Raw genomic sequence first — 23083 nt, 5'->3', positions numbered from 1 at the left:
AATCAAATTTCAGGAACGACGACAGGCAAACTCTCCAGACGGCGACAAGGATGTCGATCCGTTGATATTGAACCTGACTGATCTTGGCCAGGAAATGATGGTCAACCTTCGACACATCAACCTGCGAGCTCATCCCTGTTACAGGGACTTGGATCCCATCAATCTTTACCATAAGGTGGGTCATGGTACCCTCGATATGTATGTTTTGAGCCCGAGCAAGGACACTCGAGAAGTCAGGGAGTTCCTTACAAAGTGGCAGAATTCAGACTCTAAGCTGTTCGCTGGATCCCACAAAAAGGACTCGAATAACTTGACGTTTCCGATACAAAATTTGGTCTCAATCTGTGCGCTGGTAGTCTGGCAGCCGGCTAACCCTGAGGATACAATAACGAGAATATTGTTCCCCGGTAGCACGCCGCAGAGTAAAATATTCGAAGGATTGGAACGGCTAAAGCATCTGGAGTTTATGAAACGGCCTATTTGCACGGCCAAGAATTTATCGCCCTCGGCTTCGCTCGCTGCTCTCAAAGAGAAGTCGAACAGACAGAAGACGTCGATAATTGAGAAAAGTATAGACAAGGATAAGGATAAGGATAAGGATAAGGATAAGGATATTAAGAGAATTTCGGACTATAGGAAGGAGAAGAAGGAAACTTCTGAACCAAAGACTGTTAAAGGGGTTGAGGAACCCACTGCGAAGCCGGCCGTTACCTCGACACCAATCATTCCAACAAAGCAGCCGGCTAAGGTAGACGTGAAGGCTAAAAAGGTTGTAGAAAATAAGAAGATAGAGAAGGAAACGATTAAAACAGAGAGTAGAAAGATAGAAAGGGATCTGAAGGAGGTTAAAAAGGACGGCGCAAAGAAGGAGGTGATTAAAGTAGATAAGCATGACAGTGAAACGAAAAAGACTGATGTAGTTAAAACGGAAACTGAAAAGACTGTAATTACTAAAGAATCGAAACCAAAACCCGAGCCAAAAAAGAAGGATATTAAAGAAGCTAAAACACTTGTTAAGACTAAGGTAGAACCGGTTACCAAAACGGCAGCTAAATCGGCAGCTGAGAAGAAACTCAAGCCATCCATTGATAAGAAAGACGTCAAATCGTCCCCAACGACTCCGAAAAAAATTGTCAATGGCACTGCGACCAAGACGGAAATCACAAAGACCAGTACCAGAACTGTTTCAAAAACAACTTCCAGAACAGTGTCGGCGATGCCGGCAAAAAGTGCGAAGGACGCGACGAACCGCAAGGTCGTCGAATCTAAGAACATCGCGTTGTCGTCGGCGCCGGCAACCACCGGTGCGAAGACACCGTCGGTCGTTGCTAAACCAAAATCAACGGAGCGGAAACCGATAAGCAGACGAACGCGAACCGGGAGTCCAATAAAGCAGCGACTGCCTGGCAGTCCCGCTAAATCAACGCGAAGCATCCCGGCGTCATCTGTCAAGTCGGAGAAAGAGGGGATTATCCGGCGACCGAAGAGTGACAAGGGAACGACGGATTCTTCCGCCATTTCGACGCCTTCGGTAGTCGAGCCTGAGAGTGTTATTAAACTGGCCGACAAGAGTCTGACCGAGAAGTCTGATGACATTTCCGTCGATTCCATAGAAAGTAAGGTACTCGCTGACCTTAAAGAAGAGCGGGAAGTTGTCGAAGAGATCGAGGCTGTGCTCAGCAAGGCGGAGAGAAACGAAATCGCTCGCAAGGAGGACCAGCTTGAGGGTGATGATGAAATAACCGCCGAGGCTACTGACAAGAAGGAAGATGACGTGACGGAGGAAGACGTCACAGCCGAGATAGAGGATGTGCCCAAGAAAATGGACTCCCGAAAGGAAAGTCAGGAGTTCACCGAGGAGGACGAGTACTTGATTGTTGAAAAGGAGGAAATTTATACAGAAGATTCTGCCGCTCTGAGCGGCGAAGGAGAACAGAAACATTTCCTCGATGAAGTCGAGTCTGAGAAGGTGAACAAGTATGGAGTATCCAAGGGCGTGGACCTTCCCGAAGAGGAAGAAGCGAAGGAGAAAGACGAGACAGAGGAGAAGGAGAAAGACGAGCAGCCGGAGAAGAAACTGCTGTTTCAGGATGAAGAGGAAAAGAAAAAACCTGCGGATATGTCGCCGGTGCATAAAGTCCAGCTTGAGGGTCAGGTCAAGGACATTATTGCGTCCGCGACAGACATAGTCCAGAAAACGGACGACCGTGATGATTCTAGGAAAAAAGACAGCGATAACGTTACCAAGGAGCCGTCAAGCTTGAGTCCAGACAAGCTTGATTCATCGGAGAAGAAGACTACCGACACAGACCTGAAGCCAGAAGCTGATCAGAAAGATCAGATGCCTGAAAAACTTGAAGAATCCCAGGATCGCGTTTCCACTTTGGAATCCGGAGGGACGACGACAGCTCCGACGTTGCCGGAAGATGAACGGATTCCATTGGATGAGATAAAAGAAGACGTTGACGAGAAACACGTAAAGGAAGAAGTTAAAGAGAAAGAAGTTGAGCTAGTCAAGGAGAAGGTACCTGCAGTTCCACCTCCCGTGCCAAGCGTAATGATGAAAAGTTTTCTCATTCGTGAAACGATACCTGCTGTTCAGAGAGACATTGTTAAAACACCGGATGAAGTTGCCGATCTTCCCGTACATGAAGAGGTTGATCCGAAACTTTACGACATGGAAGAATTCGACAAAGCTAAGGACGAAAAGGTACCCCAAACTCCGGAGGCTAAAGAGCCCCCTACACCTCCGATTAAAGAACAAAAGGGAATGTTCAGTTTCTTCGGCAAGGTTGCCGACAAGTTTGAAAAGGGTATGGACAAGCTGACTGGAAAGTCCAAGAAAGATACGGAGAAGGAGACTGATGAGAAATCGTCAAAGTCGAGTTCCCCGAAGGAGACGAAACCTCAAGAAAGAACTGAGGCCGTGCAAGAAGTTGACATGGGGAAAGTTTTTGCCAAGGTTGGAAAGATCGAACCTCACGACACTTTCGAGAAGGCAAAACCACAGGCTCCAGCTGACATTAAAGTTGCTGCCATAAAAGAGACGGCGTCATTTTTACAGCAGGAGATAAGAGAAAGTAAAATAGACACGGCACCTGGAATAGAGACTGATATTCCAGCTGGCGTAGAGGGCCTCAAAACGTCTCTGCATGCAGAGACATTGCTCAGTGATATCCAGAAAGATATCGCTCCGGTATTGGATGCAGGAATTGATAGTTTGGCGAAGAAGCAACCGTCGGTGAAAGATGATATCGTCGGTGAAGATCTCGCCGAAGATACTAAAGAGGTAGAAGCACTGTTGGAGGAAGCGTCCAAAAAATTCGTCACGGTTAAAGATAGCCTGAGAGACTCTCTTGAATCTTTGGAGGAGAAAATCGCAGAACAAATCATCGATGAAGTACAGCCAATAAGTCCAAAAGACTCGGTCAAGAGCACGCTGACGGGAGTAGTAGAAAAATTAGAGGGAATCAAACCACACGTTGATGACGTTGTCGCTGCGGACTCTAAAGAGCCGGAAAGAGTGAAATTCGAAATCCCAAGGGATGATGAGGATGCTGACGATGACGGAGATGCTTCCGAAGAATACGAGGGCCCTGTGAGAGATCTTAAGGAAGCGGTCCGAGATGTAGGCGAAGTGTTGGCTGGCACGGCCGGCATTGTAATCGACGATAAGCCGAAAGACGTGATTGAAATAGTAAAGAAGGTCGCTGAGGTGCTGAAAGAGGACAACTTTTTGTCGGAGCAAGCTCTTTTCGAAACGGTTAGTCCAAAAGCTATAAAATTTGAAGAAATCACTCCGACAAAGCCTGAAAAATCTGCTGACCTTAAGCCGATGATTGAAGACATAATTATGCCGAAAAAAGTGGGAGTTACAGAGGAACTTCCTCCTCAGGAAGAGATCGAGGAAATGCTGGAAGGTGGAATTGCCAGACCTCTGCCAGATTACGAGAGAGCCGGTGGAATGGAAGTGGAGGAAGAGCCGTGCGTGAAAATGGTCAAAGATACCAAGGTCGACTTGAAGTCACCGATCAACGATAAACATCCTATTGGTGAAGATGTGCACGATTTGTGCTCACAGCTGATGGATGATACGAAAGATAAGAAAGTAGTCACTCCGAAAGAGTCTCCAAAGGAGCATGAAGGGAAAATTGACGTAATGGAGGCTGGAATAGAAGAAGTATGTACAAAGAAAGTGGCAAAGCGAGATGTGTCCGAAGAGGGCATTCATGAAGCTGAAGACGACGAAGTTGAACATCCCGAGATATTGTTTGAGCAGAAATTATCACCGGCACAAGCCGAACTTGTAATGGTGACACCGGATACAGCCCCAACATCACCAAAATTTACTAGTGATAAAATTTACGACAAAGAATTGGAGGACGCTGTCAGCGATGTTTCTAAGGTTCCTGGAATACCGAAGGATATTGAAGAGTTCATCAGCAGTAAGGCTGATGTTTACGATATCGTTGATGAAGTGATTAAAAAGGGTAAAAAAATAACTATAGAAATCATTGAATATATTGTGATTGTAAAGAGAGTCTCGAGAGAGCATGTGATTTACATTATTGAAGAGATTATTATAAATAAAGGTATTCCTCCAGAAAGTGTGGTAGAAGATATTGAAATTCTCAAAGGTCAGGACTCCGACGATCTGATGATATCCTCAGTAAAACGAGTTGAAATCGAAGAATATATTATAACCGAATACATAATGAAAGGTAAAAAGATAACTGTACAAATAATAGAAGAAATTGCAATCAAAAAAGTTGTTCCTAAACGAGTTATCATTGAAATCATAGAAGAGATAATCATTAAACGAAAAATATCCAGAGAATCAGTTTACGAAATTGTTGAAGAGGAATTTATCAAACAGGTCAGACCGATCTACGACGAATACGATAGGGAGCCCTCTGGAAAAGCGCCAGTTACAGTTGATAGTAAAGACGAACATGTAATCGGGGCTGAAAAGCCAGAGATAACAGATGAAAAATTGAGTCCGAAACATATAACTCCTCCAGAAGTAAAAGAAGTATTGCCAAAGGGGGATCAAGCAAAAACTCTAGAAGAAGTTTCGAGTCGACCAGAAACCTCAAAAGAGAAGGATGCACCGTTTTTCGATGAAAAAGACTTAGATGAAGGTAAACTGTTCGACGATTTCGTAAATATTCCTTCCAAGGATGTAGTGATCAATTTCCTACACGAAGAGCGAAGACTGTCACATGAAGAACACGTTACTGGAAAGAAGGATTCTTCCAAAGAATTCTTACCAGCTTCGAAAACGGAAGTAACTGATGACACAACAAAAGATTCAGGCGATGATTTTGAAGCTGTAGAACAGGAATACAAAGTTCACGATATCACAACGACTACTGCAACGACGTTCCATGGAATATCTGATTTCAAACAAAACGATGAAGTGTTGGAAGCCGTTGAAGATAATTTAGATGAAGTTGTTGAAGCAGCTGAAAAGTTCGTTGAAGAAACCAAGGAGAAGCCGGTGGATTTAAAAGAGACTCCTGTTTCTGATAAAGTCACTCATAAAGCCCCGGAATCTCCTGTCAAATCCAAAACTCAGTTGATTCCTGGTATTAAGGATGACAAAACTCGCCCAGACACCCCTGATGAGAAAGTCAGTTTTGCAGAGAGCAAATTAAAAGATGTTAGCGATGAAGCAGACGATGACAGTGTGTCTAATGTCACTTCACTAATTGCCTCAGAAATTTCGATAACCACGGAAAAATACCTTGACGAGGCCAAAGAGAAGCCAACAGTTATCACGAGTTCTGTTCCCGAAGAGCTGAAGGACGCAAAAAAAACTCTTGATGACGTTGAACACATTATCGCGGATGTGTCGGACAAAATTTACGACACCAAGAGTCCGTCTGAAAAATTAGATGAACCTGAACCTAAGACTAGTGATATTTTACATGAAATCAAGACAGACGATCATGCCTTAAAAACGATTACTGATACACAAATCGTTGATCTGAAAGGCGAGGTGAAGGAACCGTTAAAAGAAGAAGAGACACACGTCAAAGACGATAAAATTAGATCCCCCGAAAATGATAAAGGATATAAAATTGAGCTTACGGACGACCTAAAAAAGGAATTGAGTACCCCTAAGGACAAAGATATCGAGGATGCGATATCAGAAATTACTCCAGACTCCAAGAAGCTGATTGGAGAACAAAAATCTGACGTTGACACTAATGATGCAAAAGACCAAATCTCACCAGTCGGTGAAAAAATTGAGCTCGTAGACAGGACGACCCCCGAACCTGCAGATATCCAAAAAACCATCAGTCAACATAGTGTAAAAGATGAAAGTGAAACTCCTGTTGATGTAACGAAAAATACTCGGGAAGTCTCGGAGAAGACAGACGGATTAAAGGACAAAGAGATTGTTCCTGAGATGGCAGGTGTTAAAATACTCGACACAAGTGAAATTGTAGATCTGAAGCAACTGGGCGAGGCTTCCGAAAAAGAAACACATTCTCCAATCGACGCTGCTGATACAAAGTTTGTGGATAGCAGCTGTTTTAATATAATTGAGCAAGAAATTCCGCAAGCTCCAGTGAAGCAACCATTGGACGCGGAGCATAGATTAGAAGACAAATTGATAAAACCAAAACCCTTAGATGACAGAGCGAGAGATGCTGATATTAGTGACGAAGAACCCCAGCATATTGCTAGGACGACGCGATCAATTACAGAAGATTTCCTGGATTCTGAGATCTTGAAACCAAAGGATATTGACTCGAAACCTACAGAACTCGTGAAGAAACCTCTCGATGCAACATCGAGTGCACAAGAGAACGAAAAGGTTGAACCAATGGATTTAGGAAAATCAGAATCACTTCCTGAATCAACGCAGAAGCCCGAAAAGGTGGGAAAAAGTTCGGGAGTAGAATCGAAAGATGTGGAAGATGACGAAGATGACAAGGAATCTAGCACTGTACGGCGAATGGTTGTTACTGCCAGCAGCGAGGACGGTGGTGACGAAACAGAGCTTTGCCCAACGGGCAGCATCACATTTGTAAAATCTGTTACTCCAGAAGATTCTTTGAGAGATATTTCCACAAAGTCAACTCCGAACACAGACTCATTGCAACTGGAAAAAGATTCTTTGTTTTCTGGGAAAAGCTCACCAGAAAAAGATAGCATTTCCGAAAAGTCTGTATCAGAATTAAAAGATGATAAGGTAACTCCTGAAGATAGTCTTGAAAAATCCGTCGCTAAAGAAATGAAACAAGCCGTTTCTGAAGATGCAACTGCCAAATCACCGACTGAAGCTACACAAAAGGTGCACGAGGAAAAAGCCTCTTTACCTTCGGAAAAAATTTCTGAGAAGCCAACAGAAAAAATTTCGGAGAAACCAACACAAGAAGCTCCGCTTAAGTTAACGGATGAACTGATGGAGAAATTGACGGACAAAATTCTCGAACCACCGACGGATAAGTTGAAACAACAAGTACCCGAAAGTCCAACAAAAGATTCTCTGATTAAGGAAGCGCAAATACTTCCAGCGAAATCAGATGAAGAACTTTCTGAACAGCTGACAGAAAAAATTCCAGAGAAACTAATACAAGAAGCTTCCGAAAAGTTGGCAGATACAATTGTGAATAAACCAACAGAAAATGTTCAAGATCTACTTACAGATAAATTGAAGGATGAAACTATGGAAAAGCAAACGGATGAGATTCCGAAAAAGCCGGCAGAAGCAATCCCAGATAAAGCAAGTGAAAAACTTTCAGAAAAGATAACAGAAAAAATTCCTAAAAAACTACCGGTGGAGGTTTGCGAGAAGCCACAGTCCGAAGTTCCAGGACAGATTACCGAGGAGATTCTTACAAAACCAACCGAAACAACTTCCGAACAATTAACGGATAAGGTTCCGGAGGAACCGAAGGAAAGCGTTTTGGAAAAGCCAGCAGCAAAACTCACTGAACCGTTGGAGAAAGTCGAAGAAAAACCGAAGGATGAAGTAACAGAAAAACCAAAAGAAGAGGTTACAGAAAAGCTGCAGGAAGTAACTCCAGAAAAAGTAACAGAAAAATTGACTGATCAGCCAATCGAGAAAATTACAGAACAGCTAAGGGAAACTGTTCTAGAGAAACCATCAGGGAAACCCACCAAGCAATCGGAGGGTATGGAAAAACTGCAGGATGCAGGACTAGAAAAATTAACGGCGGAGGTTTCTGAAAAACCGAAGGAAGCAGTTCCAGAAAAAATCACAGAAAAGTCACCTGAGCAGCCGATCGAAAAGATTCCAGAACAGGTGAAGGAAGAACTTACCGCGAAATCAATTGAAAAAGTGTCTGAGGAGCCGTGCGAAAAGATTCCAGAGAAACTCGAAGAAGAAGAAAAACCAGTGGAAAAATTGGCGGAGCATCCGCAAAAGATTTCAGAAAAGTTAACGGAAGAAATTTCAGATAAAATAGCCGAAAAAATTACTCCTGAAAAACCGACGGAGATTCCTGGACTGAAATCACCTGAGCCAACGCATTCAGAAGAAATATCTCCAGCCAGCACAATCTTCGAGAAATCGCCGGGTGAGATGTATCCGGAAACAGTAGAAAAAGAAACAACGAATACTTTGGCTGAGAAAGATCGTGAAGACAAATCTCCAACTGCGAAACCGAGTACCGTCTGTGAAAAATTGGAAGTAAAAGATTCTACTGTTGAGGCACCAAAGGACAAGTCACCGATATCTGAAAAGGCAGCTGATGAACTCAAGTCGTTCAGCGTCGCTCCCGATGAGTTGGAACTACAGGAAACGCCCGAAGCAGAAACAGTACAGAAAGAAAAACCCTTATCTCCCACAGTTGATGAAAAAATGGTGATATCCACCTTGCCTAGTATTGCTCCACAGAAGCCAGATGCCGAACACGTTACTTCCGAGAAGTTAGAGAAACAGAAATCTCCATCTCCAACGAGCGGAAAATCAATAGACGTACTTAAATCACCTGGCGTCGCCTCGGACAAACAGAAGGAAGAAGATATCCTCTCTGGTGAATTACCGAAGGAAAAATCTCCATCTCCAGAAACTGATAAATCTCGATCACCCAGTATTACCTTTGGGAAATTAGATCAAGAAGATGCTGCTCCTGTTGAGCTACAGAAAGATAAGGTGTCGACGCCAACTATGGATGAAACAGCTGATAAGTCACGCTCACCAAGCTTGACTTCGAACAAATTAGACGATAAACATGCGCCGGTAGACAAAATCTCCGATGAGAAAGCTTTGGAGCTTACTAGCGAAGTAAAAACTGATGATCCTACAATTCCCGAAAAGATACATGAGAAAGATACACCGGGCGATGAAATGCATAAAGACCAAATACCGTCGCCAGCATCTGACAAAGAATCGAAAACGCCAAGCGATGTTTCTGTAAAACTAGACGAAAAAGATATTACGGTAAGTCCGGAGCAGAAGGATAAGTCTACGTTCCTACCGACTGATGATAAATCCCAAACGCCTAGCATTTCATCGGAAAAAACAGAGGCACAAGTTGATGAGTATCTAACGCCCAGCATTACCACAGATACGTTGGAGAAAAAAAGAGTTCCTGAAGAAGAAGCGTCAAAAGACAAGTCTCCGTCTCCCTTGGCTGACGTCAAACCGGATCAGTCTCACATACCTAGTCTGATTGCAGAGAAATCTATTGAAAAAGTTTCATCTGAAGATAGATCTCCGTCACCAACTACAGGTGAGGTAACGGAGGAAACTGGAAAGCCCAGAATCAATGCTGAAAAGTTAATTGAGAAGGAAATTCATGATGATAAATTAGACAAGGATAAATCTCCTTCTCCAACCACTGACAAAGATGCTGACAAAACCAGGAAACCTAGTATAACTTCTGGAAAAATAGATGAGCAAGATGTGCCACATTATATTCAGGACAAATCTCCCTCCTCAACTGCAGATAATGACGCTGAAAAACTGCGTAAGCCCAGCATCACTTCTGACAAGCTAGATGACAAAGAAATTTCTGACGTGGAAATGCAAAAGGAGAAATCCCCATCTCCTATCACTGATTTGAAAAAAGACGAAGCTCAAGAGCCAAAAGTCACTCTCGAACAGCCTGATGACAAAGATGCTTCTCAAACAGAGTTACCCGTGGATAAATCTCCTTCTCCAACCACTGAAAAAGTCACGATTGATTCGCAAAAGCCCAGTACTACTTCTGAAAAACTGGATGACAAGGATCAAAAGGAGAAATCTCCAATCCCAGCAAGTTTAACAACTCTGGATAAACAAGATACACCAGATGAGAAAATACTGAAAGATTCCCCGTCATCAGTCTCACACGCAGAAACAGAGGAAAAGTTCCCTATTCTAAATACAGATCGGGTTATGGATGAAAGTCGCAAACCCAGCCTCACAGCTGATGATAAGCCAGATGATAAGGTACACCGAGATAAATCTCTTTCTTCCACTTCTGGCCTAGACACTTCCAAATCTCGAAAACCCAGTATACCCTCCAATAGACCAGATGAAAAAGATATTCTCGATGACGAATTGCTAAAGGATAAATCTCCATCGCCATCGAGTGATAAAATAAGTGATAAGTCTCGGTCACCAAGTATCGCTGCTGAGAAACCAGACGAAAAAGATATCTCAGAAAGCATGGTACACAAGGATAAAACCTCATCCCCAACAATCGGTGACGAGATTGAGAGGCATTCTAGAACTCCGAGCATCAGTTTAGATAAATTGGACTATGACGACACTCCGGATGCAAATGTAATTAAGGACAGATCTCCATCTCCATCGACTGATAAAATAAATGATAAGTCTCGGTCACCAAGCATTGTTGCTGATAAACCAGACGAAAAAGATATCCTAAAAAGTAAAGTATCCGAAGACAAAACTTCATCCCCAACAATCGGTGACAAGATTGAGAGGCATTCTAGAACTCCGAGCATCAGTTTAGATAAATTGGAGGATGAGGACATTCCCGATGCCAAAATAAGTAAGGACAGATCTCCATCTCCATCGACTGATAAATTAACTGACAAGTCTAGGTCACCAAGCATCGCTGCTGAGAAACCGGACGAAAAAGATATCCTAGAAAGTAAAGAATCCAAAGACAAAACTTCATCACCAACAATCGGTGACAAGATTGAGAGGCATTCTAGAACTCCGAACATCAGTTCAGGTAAATTGGACGATGAGGACATTTCCGATGCAAAAATAAGTAAGGACGGATCACCATCTTCACCGACTGATAAAATAAGTGATAAGTCTCGGTCACCAAGTATTGTTGCCGAGAAACCAGACGAAAAAGATATCCTAGAAAGTAAAGAATCCAAAGACAAAACTTCATCACCAACAATCAGTGACAAGATTGAGAGGCATTCTAGAACTCCAAGCATCAGTTCAGATAAATTGGACGATGAGGATTCTCTTTGTGCAAATACAATTAAGGACAGATCACCATCTTCACCGACTGATAAAATAAGTGATAAGTCTCAGTCACCAAGTATTGTTGCCGAGAAACCAGACGAAAAAGATATCCTAGAAAGTAAAGAATCCAAAGACAAAACTTCATCCCCAACAATCGGTGACAAGATTGAGAGGCATTCCAGAACTCCGAGCATCAGTTTAGATAAATTGGAGGATGAGGACATTCCCGATGCCAAAATAAGTAAGGACAGATCTCCATCTCCATCGACTGATAAATTAACTGACAAGTCTAGGTCACCAAGTATTGTTGCCGAGAAACCAGACGAAAAAGATATCCTAGAAAGTAAAGAATCCAAAGACAAAACTTTATCACCAACAATCGGTGACAAGATTGAGAGGCATTCTAGAACTCCGAGCATCAGTTCAGGTAAATTGGACGATGAGGACATTTCCGATGCAAAAATAAGTAAGGACGGATCACCATCTTCACCGACTGATAAAATAAGTGATAAGTCTCGGTCGCCAAGTATTGTTGCCGAGAAACCAGACGAAAAAGATATCCTAGAAAGTAAAGAATCCAAAGACAAAACTTCATCCCCAACAATCGGTGACAAGATTGAGAGGCATTCCAGAACTCCGAGCATCAGTTCAGGTAAATTGGACGATGAGGACATTTCCGATGCAAAAATAAGTAAGGACAGATCTCCATCTCCATCGACTGATAAATTAAGTGACAAGTCTAGGTCACCAAGCATCGCTGCTGAGAAACCAGATGAAAAAGAAATTCTAGAAAGCAAGGTACACAAGGACAGAACTCCATCGCCGACAGTTATTGATGCAGTCCATCCTCACTCTCGAACTCCTAGTATCACTCCAGAGAAACTGGCTGACAAGAAAATTTCTGATGACATGATAATTAAGGATGCATCTCCATCTCCGTCATCAGATAAAATAGGTGAAATATCTTGGTCACCGAGTATCACTTCTGGGGCACCGGATGAAAGAATAATTGCGGAACGAAAAGATGAAAAGGAGAAGACTCCGTCCTCGATAACTGGCGATAAAACTGATCGTCACTCTCGAACTTCTAGCATCAGCTCTGAAAGACTAGATGATAAGGATATTGCTGAAGATAAGATAATTACAGAGCGGCCAGCGTCTGCAGAAGTAGATAAAATAACTGAAAAACCTTCTGAAAAATCAGATGATAGAGATATTCCTGAAAGCAGGCTGCAGAAGGACAAAACTCCGTCCCCAACGATTAGCGATAAAACTGACCAAGCTCCCAGTATTAGTCCTGACAAATTAGATGCAAAGGATATTCCTAAGGATAAAATATCTAAGGACGGATCTCCGTCTCCAACAACAGATACCGTGAGTGAAAAATCTCGGTCACCTAGCGTAACTTCCGAAAAACCAGATGAGATGGATATACTTGACAGCAAGTTACATAAGGCTAAAACTCCGTCCCCAACGACTGACGTCAAAACTGACCAAACTCATAGTATGAGTCCTGACGGACTGGAAGTCAAAGATATTCCTGAGGATAAGACAATCAAGGAAAAGTCTCCGTCTCCAACAACAGATAAAATGAGTGACAAGCCTCAGTCACCTAGTATCACGTCCAAAAAATTAGTTGAGAAGGACAATCTTGATAGTGAATTGAAAAAAGACAAATCTCCGTCCCCAACGACTGACGATAAAACTGACCAACATTCGCGATCTACTAGCATTAGTTCCGAGAAACTAGACGTCAAAGAAGATCTGGAAGGCAAGGTGCCAAAGGACAGATCTCCATCTCCACGAACTGAGGAAACAAGTGAGAAATCACGGTCACCAAAGGACAAAACTCCATCGCCAACGATCGTTGACACAGCCGAACGTCATTCTACAGATTCTAGTATCAGTTCTGATAAACTGGATACCAAAGACATTCCTAAGGATGAGCTATCCATGGACAAATCTCCGTCTCCATCAGCGGATAAAATAAGTGATAAGTCTCGGTCGCCTAGCATCACTTCCGAGAAACCAGATGAAAGAGACGTCGATGAAAGTAAGTTGCAAAAGGACACAACTCCGTCCCCAACAACTAGTGATAAAATTGAACGACACTCTCGAACTCCTAGTATCAGTTCTGTGAAACTAGACGACAAGGACATTCCAGACGTCAGTAAACAAAAAGATAAGTCTCCGTCTCCCACTACCGATAAAGCCACTGACAAGCCTCGATCACCTGCATTGATTTCTGAGATTCCTGATGAACAAGAAATCTCTGAAACTGAAGTGCAAAAGGACAAATCTCCAACTCCAACAATTGAGGACAAGACCGATCGTCACTCCCGTACCTCTAGTATCAGTTCTGAAAAAATGGTAGAAAAAGATATTTCTGACGACAAGTCACTGAAAGATAAAACTCCATCTCCGACTGTTGACGAATTGACGGTCAATTCTCGCATCCCCAGCATCGTGCCCGATGAACTAGGTGATCAGCATATTTCAGGTGATTCTCTACGCAAGGACAAATCTCCTTCTTTAACACCGGATATAGATGTTCACAAGTCACGAGCATCCAGCATTAGTTCTGTAAAGCTGGATGAAAAAGTTACTTCTGAATTTGAATCTCAGAAAGACAAATCTCCTTCTCCACCTTCTGGTAAAGTTGGTGAACAGTCAGATAAGAAAAAGCTTGATGATGACGTACTAAAAGGAACAGCTCCTTCACCAACAGTGGACAAAATTACGGATGATTCAAAGCGATCCAGTGTTACCACTGACAAATTAGAAGCAATCGCTACTCCTGCTGACAAACTACCAAAAGAACAATCCTCACCCTCATTGATCGATGATAAAAAACCCAAATCTCCAGGATCTAGTGTCTTTAGTGATATTCCCGGTGAGAAATCTAGGTCACCTAGTATGTTCTCCGATAAATCGGGTGACGAAGACATTCCTACTCACGAAATTCACAAGGATACATCTCCAGTCCCAACTGATGATAAAGTCACCGATGGATCCCCAAAGCTGGATATTATCGATCACAAGATAGAAGAAAAGAATCTTCCTAAAGAACATGTTGAAGCACACGATAAGCCAGAAGACAAACCAGCGGTATGTGAAACTCCTGTAAAGAAATTGGATGTTAGTGATGTCCCTGAAGATAAAGAGGGTAAGGAAAAATCACTCCTGCCGAATACTGATGCATTTGACAAAACCAGGTCTCCTAGTATATCCACTGAAGAACCTGAAGTAAAAGAAAAATCCCAGAGTCCCAGTCCTACCAGTGAAAAGTCTGATGCCAAAAAACTTGATCTGAAAATAGAAAAAGACAAATCTCCATCTCCTGTGGTCGAAAAAGCTACATATAAATCTAGGTCACACAGTATTGAAAGTGAAAAAGGTGACGTCAGGATGTCAACCGAAGAACCAAAACCCCATGATATTTCCGATGACAAGTTTGATGCCAACCTTGACGAAAAATCCTCGATATCATCACTCAGCCCTAGTAAAGTGAGTGACGTGCTCGAAAAACTGCCAAGTGCGCTCGAAGATCAGCCCGAAACAAAACATGCTGCTCACGATGGTGAAACAAAAATCACCGAAGACGACAAAGCGGAATCTGTATCAAAACCATCTAGTACCGCTAGCGATTTATTGGATGAAGTAGTTACTCAAACCCACGAAAAAGACGATTTACCAAAATCTCAGAGCCCGTTGACACAGACGCACGACACATTTAACGTTGAAGATTTGACACCGACTCACCAGCCGGAAACACCCACTCAACTTTTGGTAAAGCCAGACGATAAAGAGAGTAAGTCTCCGTTACCTAGCACTGATGCATTAACGGACAAACCTCGTTCACCAAGTATCGTTGGTGAACAATTAAAATCTCCCAGCACCAAGCCACAGGCAATAGAACCGATGGAAACCGATGAAATTCCTGAATCGCTTGCTGACGGATCGGTTTATGACGAACCGAAATCTCCCAGAGATAGATCGCTTAGTCATGACAGGTCTCCGATGGACCGCTCCAGATCTCATAGTCTGTTTGATTCAGGAGACAGAACACCTTTGGGACGTTCCAGAGCAGCAAGCTTATTTGACGATAAATTGGAAGACAGGATCGCGCTATTAGAATTTGACAGTCACGCGACACGACTTAGTATTTCTGAAGAAACTGATGAGGATCGATTACCACAAAAGGTAGATGACTCCAAACCCGGTTCGAAATCGCCCAGCGTTGGTAATCTCGAAAGTCCAAGAACTTCAATTGTCACCGATCTCAAGAGCACTGATTTCCCATCTGCCAAGCGACTGGAAATCGAACAGTATATACTTGAAGAGTTCATATTGAGAAACAGAAAGGTAACATCAGAAATTATTCAAGAAATCGTGGTGAAAAAATCAGTTCCAAGATACATTGTCATCGAGATAATCGAGGAAATAATTATCAAGCGAAAGATTCCCAGAGAATCTGTGATTGAGGTTCTCGAGACCGAAGAACTCGAGCCGGAGGATATGAAAGTTCAACCAAAGCAGACAGCTCTTGAAACAAAGGAAACTGATTACGACAAAAAAGGTGGTCCAACTCCTGTTGAGGATACAAAGCCAACATCAGAAGACAAGAAGCCTCGTGAAGGCATCACTGATCAAGTCTCTGATATGAAATCGGTAACGCCAACGGCACCAAGTACCGTCAGTGTCAAAACGATTACACCTGAATTGCACGTAATCAAAAAGCGCAGTGTTCTCGATGACAAGAGTCCAGAGTCTGATGAAGTGAAGAAAAGTCCTCATGAACCCAAAGCACCTCAGCCGGAAAAACTTACAAGCGTTAAAGATGATAGGCCAGAGTCAGAAGAAATGAAAATTAAGCGTCCTAGCATCGTACAAGATGAACATTCAGGTTCTAAATTGGATTCGAAGATTTCTGAAGATCAAACCAAGCCAGATGTGAAAGTTACTCCCGTAGTGGTACCGACGACTGATGAAAGCAAAGATATTCGTCCCAAACAGTTGGAGGAAGAAGTGGTAATGATAACGGATGCGAAGAGAACAGAGATCGAGGAATATATTATGGAAGAATACATTATTAAAGGCAGAAAATTAACGCGAGAGATTGTAGAAGAGATTGTGATGAAAAAAGGAGTACCCAGATATATAATTTTGGAAATCATTGAGGAAATAATCATCAAACGAAGAATTTCACGAGTATCGGTAATTGATTTTCATGATGAGGAAACATCCGATAAGGAAGGTCTTGAGCCCACTGATCGATCGACGACTTCTTCAATCAGTGAAAAGGATGATATAAGGTTGAGAAAATCGTCCGAAGACAGATTTGAAATAGTTACTGGCAAGTCAACTCCAGAGATTTCATCCGCCAAGGACCAGACGATAGATTTCTCTGGGAAATCTACTCCGGATTTGAAATCGTCTTTGCTTTCTGAGAAGTATTCCGACAAGTCTGGATATTCTTCTCCGGATATGAGACAATTCGACGAAAGGTCTGGAAAATCGACTCCAGATTACAGAACAGAATATGAAAGCCAATTTCACAAAGCATTTATTGGAGGGATGACGGAAATTAGAACTACGCACATCACGACACTGTCCGGAAAGTCAACACCAGACTTTGGCGCAGGACGTGAAGATACACCAGAACCAAAATCAGAATCGTGTGAACTGAAATCAGACCATTTACCTGGTGGACCTTTCGACACGGCCATCCATGACACCAAAATTGTACCATCAGAAGAAAAATCAGCCGAGACTGTTCCAACTACGCATGTTGACCCAGATTCACACAAAGCAAAAGTTCCCGAGGTATCATCAGGAACAAAAACCACAGATTCAGAACATTCGAGTCCGGAGAAAACTTCCGAACAATCAACATTTATTACAACAATTTCGGAAATAACCAAAGCAAAATCTGAGCTGGTTACTAAAATCAGTGAATCTTTAGCATCTTCCACTTCTACGGTAACAAACAAAACAGTTGTGTCTGAACACGAATCGAAAGCACCTTCCGGTGCACCTGTTCCAGAAGATACCATCACATCACCGAGTACCATTACCACGGTAAAGACGTTCGAAATTGAATCGGACCCCGAAGCAATCACTAAGGTTATCAAGCGTCAAATTGAAACTCATGAAACTCCTGAAACTGAAATAATAATCAGAACGGTACGACATGTAACTGAAGTCGAAAAAGATGAAGCTAGTCTTACTGAAACCTCAACTACCGTAACGAAGACTGTCGAAGTTGAATCAGAGCCAGAAATTATTACCAAAGTTATAAGAGGTGAAATCGAATCGCATGAGCCTTCGGAGACGCAAGTGATTACTAGAACTATAAAACACGTTACAGAATCCGAAGAAAGTGCGCCGCAAATCACTACAAAGGTCATAAAACGCGAAATAATCCAACCTGCAGATGATTCAGTATCACATAGTCTTCCTGGTACTAAGCACCAGGTCCAGGGATACGAACCGGAGGCAATGGATACGATTACGAGAACCATTAGACACGTTACCGAGATCGAGGAAGGAGAACCAGAAATTATCACGAAAGTGATAAGGCGGGAAATTGTTGAATCTGATGATGCCACTGAACTAGAATCGGAAGTAATCACGAGGACGATCCGGCGTGAAGTAGAGATGCATGAACCTTCGGAAACGGAAGTGATTACGAAAACAGTCAAGCACGTTACCGAAGTTGAGGAAACTGACCCAGAAATCATCACGAAGGTAATAAAACGAGAAATTGTTGAACCTAGAGATGAGATCGAACTCGAGCCAGAAATAATCACAAGAATAATCCGGCGTGAAGTAGAGGAACATGAACCTTCAGAAACCGAAGTGATCACGAGAACCATCAGACACGTGACCGAAATCGAAGACGATGAGCCAGAAATTATCACAAGAGTTATTAGACGAGAAATTCACATTCCTGATGGTGAACAACACGATGTGGATCACCCTGAAGGAAAATTGGAAACATCTGAGATTATAACTAAGTCGATAAAGACATCAGACGCGCCACCGGAAACAGTAAAAAGAATAATCAGTCGAGAAGGTACCCCAGAGGTTACTGAAACTATTACAACTAGGACAACAAAGACGATAATTTCCGAGGCTGGTCCCCCAACAGAAACAATAACAAAAACAACAACTACGACTGTAACTTCCGATATTGAGAAACCGGAACTAATCACTCGCATCATATCACGCGAAGGCACACCAGAAATCTCAGAAACTATTACAAGAACGACAAAAACAACTTCGTCGGATGCTGGGCCTGAGTACATCACCAAGATCATCAATCGCGAAGGAACGCCAGAAATTATAAAAACTTGTGACGTCAAACGAATCGTGACAACGGTGACAACGGTTACGGGACCTGATGGGGAATCTGTTACAACAAAGGATGTAAAGGAGAGCAGTGACAAGTTGGACAGCGAAGACTTGCTGGAGAAATTGATCGATTCTTCTTCCGGCGAAACCAAAACCAGCGAGGAGAGATTCGTTAGCGAGACTCCAGACGGACTCAAAACGGAGGAGATAATAAAGAGAACAGTCACCACAGTCACTTCCAGTTCAGGAACATCCACTCCAGACGTGAAGACGTTCGTTGACTCTGGAAAGTCAACACCCGATCACAAACAAGATATGAAAATTAAAACTCCGCCCAAGGAAGATACGGCCAAGCTAAGTTCGGAAATATCCAGCGATAAGTCAGGACCAGAAATTCCATCTTCACATTTGATAAAAGATATCATTTCCGAGGATAGAAGCTACTCTGGAATGTCATCGCCTGATATTTCGCTACCAAAGGATTTAATCTCGATCGGATCTACCGGAAAATCAACTCCAGACATTCCCGTATCTCCGTTAATCCGAGATCCGACTTCGATTCAAGGTAGAATGTTATCTGGAAGGTCGACACCTGATAGAAAGTCTGAAGGAAGATCCCGGACCGCAACTCCCGAAGGATTCCGGTCCGGTGAAACGATCAGGACGATCATAACCACGACGCGAACAATGTCTGAAGAAGGCGACATCATAACCGTGACAAAGGAAGTTACCGAGAGTACTAACGAACAGGGTGAGACGGTGGTACTCGAGGAGAAGACCAACGTTATACGAGACGATAAACCACCCAGCAAAGATGCAGGAGAGACTGCGATCAGCAGCGTTATTGGAAGCATCAAGGCCTCCGAGCTAAAGAGGGGGTCGAGTCCTGGTTCCGACGTCATGAGCGACCGAGATATCGGTCCGATGAGTCCCAGGAGTGACATCAGTAGCGGACATAGTCGTGCAGCAACTCACGTCTGGGGAAGCAGCGAGGAAAGGCACACCTACTCAGACGATGAACCACCCAGCTCGCCACTCAGTGCGACATCCCAGTTCGGCTGCTCCCCTCAGCCACCAAGACACGAGTCGCCCAGGTACGATTTGCCGCAGCTACCCCGTTACGAGTTGCCCTTCGACAAGGAGAAGGAGCACAAGACAGAGGGTATCCAGAGTTCGATGATGAGCGGGAGCTTCTACGGTGAGCTTCCAGTTGAGCCAGGCACAACCTCGTCGACCAAGACTTCCCACACCATGCCGAAGAACAGCGAACCGATACCGATCCAGGGTGAATACTCAGTGATGAAGAAAAGGTTTATGGTTGAGAAGGAGTACGCCGGAGGCTACGACTATAGAGTCGATGCGAAAAAGTACGTCGACGACGCGGACCTCGACTTTGACAAAGCGATGATGGAGCACAGGGAAAAGCGTGGCGAGGACCTCGTCTCGCACCACTATTCAAACGGTGCATCGGCCACGGTTTACACGAACGGTAATGCTTCTGGTAAAGATGCGACCACACCGACTACCGTTGAGACAAAGACAGTTGGTGAGAAGAAGAAGAGCGACCCAATGGCCGCGTCATTCAGCGCAGAAAAGGAAGGCGAGGAGGCCGGAAAATCCGGAAAAGATCCTCTCGAGGGTTGGGGTAAACCCCTCTACCTCCCGTCGCCCAAGCCGCCGAGGAAATTCAACCTTCAACGACCAGTCGCCTCCACGAGCTCGGAGGAACTCAATCCGGACAGTCTGAAGTTCGACGTGATCAACAATTGGGGAGAACCGCTGAGGCTTCCTTCTCCTGCCCCGGCCCCAACGAACGAGCTTCCGAATAACGGTACTCCCGGAACGCCGAAGAAGGAGAGAAAACAGCCGAAAAAAGTGGTCTCGGAAAATAACAAGAACAAAAAACGCTCAGAGAGCCCGAACAAAGTTGACAAGAAATCAAAAGACACGAAGAACAAGGTTCAGCCAGTCTACATGGATCTAACCTACGTTCCTCACCACGGCAACTCCTTCTACAGTTCACTCGAGTTCTTCAAGCGAATTCGGGCTCGGTACTACGTCTTCAGCGGCACAGAACCCAGCCGAGAGGTCTACGACGCTTTGCTCGAAGCGAAAAAGACTTGGGAGGACAAAAATTTGGGTGAGTGATGACTTTGCACTTTGATTCGACGATGCTCTAAAGGTCGTTTTCAGACCGATCATTAACGAGGCATGCTATTTCGGTTCCAGAAGTGACCATGATCCCGACTTACGACACCGACACTCTCGGCTACTGGGTCGCCGACAATGAGGAGGCGCTTGCGGCGAACCACATCGACCTCTCACCCTCAGCTTCTCGCTGCACAATAAACCTCCAGGATCATGAGACTAGTTGCAGTGCCTACCGCCTCGAGTTCTAGGGATTGGCAGCATGCTCGGCCGTGATAGTCGAGTTCTAGGCAGTCTTGTCATTCAACGTCAACGCAAACTGAGCCTAGACTAGCGTATGCCACGTAAGGAACTGGAGATAAAGTTGAAAAAAAAAAAAAGAAAAATGAAACAGCAAAGTAAAAAGTGCACTGACTCTAGGTCGGTCGCTCCCTGCCGGGGCCCGGACAAGTTTATGCCCATTCAAAAAACAAGGTAAAGAATCATCCGAATTAATAATAAGCCTGTAATCGATAGTATGTATATTTATATTTGCAAGTATATAGCTTGAGGCTAAATGGAATAGGTCGTACTCGAGAGAGATTCATTATACCGACAGAATAGAAGCTCGAGGATATCTAGGCAAACGCTTAACATATTTGATCAGGTTGATCGTGTATACGAAACTCGCATTTCAATTCCTCCGGGTCACGGCACGGAAATTCTCTGTATATTAGATCGTGATCAAGATATAGGATTTTCAAATTCCCGGATGTGATTAGCCAAGTATAAAATAGCGAATGAAAACGTGCAGGTATGACAGTCAAAAGAGAGAATCCAGGAATCTTTCCTCTTCCCTGTAGCAAGACCCTTAATCGAAGATCTGACGTAGCCACTGCTCTCTACGAGCAATTATGCGTTAGTTGTAATAATAATAATAATAATGAACCTTTGAAGTTACCTGAACTAAGCCCCAATGTTGTTAAAGCATGAAAGCAAAAGAAAAAGAAAATATAATAATAATAATATTGTTAGACCAACATTATATCGTGCGAAAAAACATCTATATGTCTTTAAAATGAGTATATTGTCGTAAATGTCTATACATATATAACAATATATAAATGGTTATATTTACACCAAGAAATAATGTTACCTATTATAATATTATTATATGTCTTTTTAGAGAGATAATCAACAGTTTACCAATACAAAATCCAAAAAAAAACGAAAAAAAAGAAACCGGTCGTGGTTACCTATAAACGCGATCATCTATATATTATATGACGTTGACAAAACGTATAAATATGTCCTTTGTTGACTGGCAGACAGTACTAATATATTATAATATAATATAACATTTCACTTCATCCAGCTATTGATTATACATACTTTGGACTTAAATATAATAAAACTGTTTGAATCCAGGTTTACTCTCGTGAAAATAAAAAAATCGATTTGACTTTGCAAATTCCATGCAGAAGAAAGATGTACGTTATACTGTCGTATGAAGTTTCAAATGTTCCATCCAAAACGACATCCTATACGCATAATTCAACCTAGACGATCAAAACTCTGTAATCATAGACTTATAGACGTGAGCTCCGCCAACTTTCGAGATTCAAAGTTTACGGGTTTAAAGTGCTTCGCATACGTTTCGCAAATTTGCGCCGTACCGGGGAAGAGGATCTCGAGAGTTTACGGTGTTCATTTACTCGGACAATTTTCACCTCGATGCCAGACCATAAATTAAAAAAAAAGAAAAAAAAAAAATTAAAGATGATAGAGAAAAAATATTAAAAAATGAAGAACAAACTAACAAGTAAACAAAAAAAAGAAGTGAAAAAAAACACAAAACTGTAACCGTAGAATCGATACAAACTTTTTGTACTTATTGCTCTGTCAGCGACGAGTGCTTGAGAATAGCGAGGCAAATTTCATCTACTATTTCACATAATATATATTGTGTTATTGATGAGTCGATACATCGGCGAAGTAGGTTTTTTGACCGCGTCTTTGTTCGTATGGAATGTTACAGGCTTTTTCAAGCAATTTTATTTCTTTGCCTTCCGAGTTTGGTACTACTTTTTATTTTGTTATTTTGTCGTTTCATTTTACCCCGTCCCGTGCAATGACGTAAAAAATGTTCAACACGAAATTTCGTTAGGAAAAGTTAAAATATAATTT

General features: G+C 42.9%; 1 protein-coding gene across 1 annotated transcript in view; it reads left to right on the top strand.

Moving 5' to 3' along the window:
• The window catches only part of LOC107217864 (microtubule-associated protein futsch), a 68195-nt gene extending 46879 nt beyond the window's left edge, over nucleotides 1-21316 (top strand). The window contains exons 7-8 of the mRNA XM_015655550.2: nucleotides 14-20909; nucleotides 20999-21316. Of these exons, the coding sequence (XP_015511036.2) occupies nucleotides 14-20909; nucleotides 20999-21168 (21066 nt within the window). The 3' untranslated portion in view covers nucleotides 21169-21316. The remainder of the gene's footprint in view (nucleotides 1-13; nucleotides 20910-20998) is intronic.
• The last annotated feature ends 1767 nt before the right edge of the window (nucleotides 21317-23083 follow it).

Source organism: Neodiprion lecontei, chromosome 6 (assembly GCF_021901455.1).
Source record: "Neodiprion lecontei isolate iyNeoLeco1 chromosome 6, iyNeoLeco1.1, whole genome shotgun sequence".
Lineage (NCBI taxonomy): Eukaryota > Metazoa > Arthropoda > Insecta > Hymenoptera > Diprionidae > Neodiprion > Neodiprion lecontei.
Note: the sequence above shows the minus strand (reverse complement) of the source record. Positions and strands in the feature narration are given on the sequence as shown.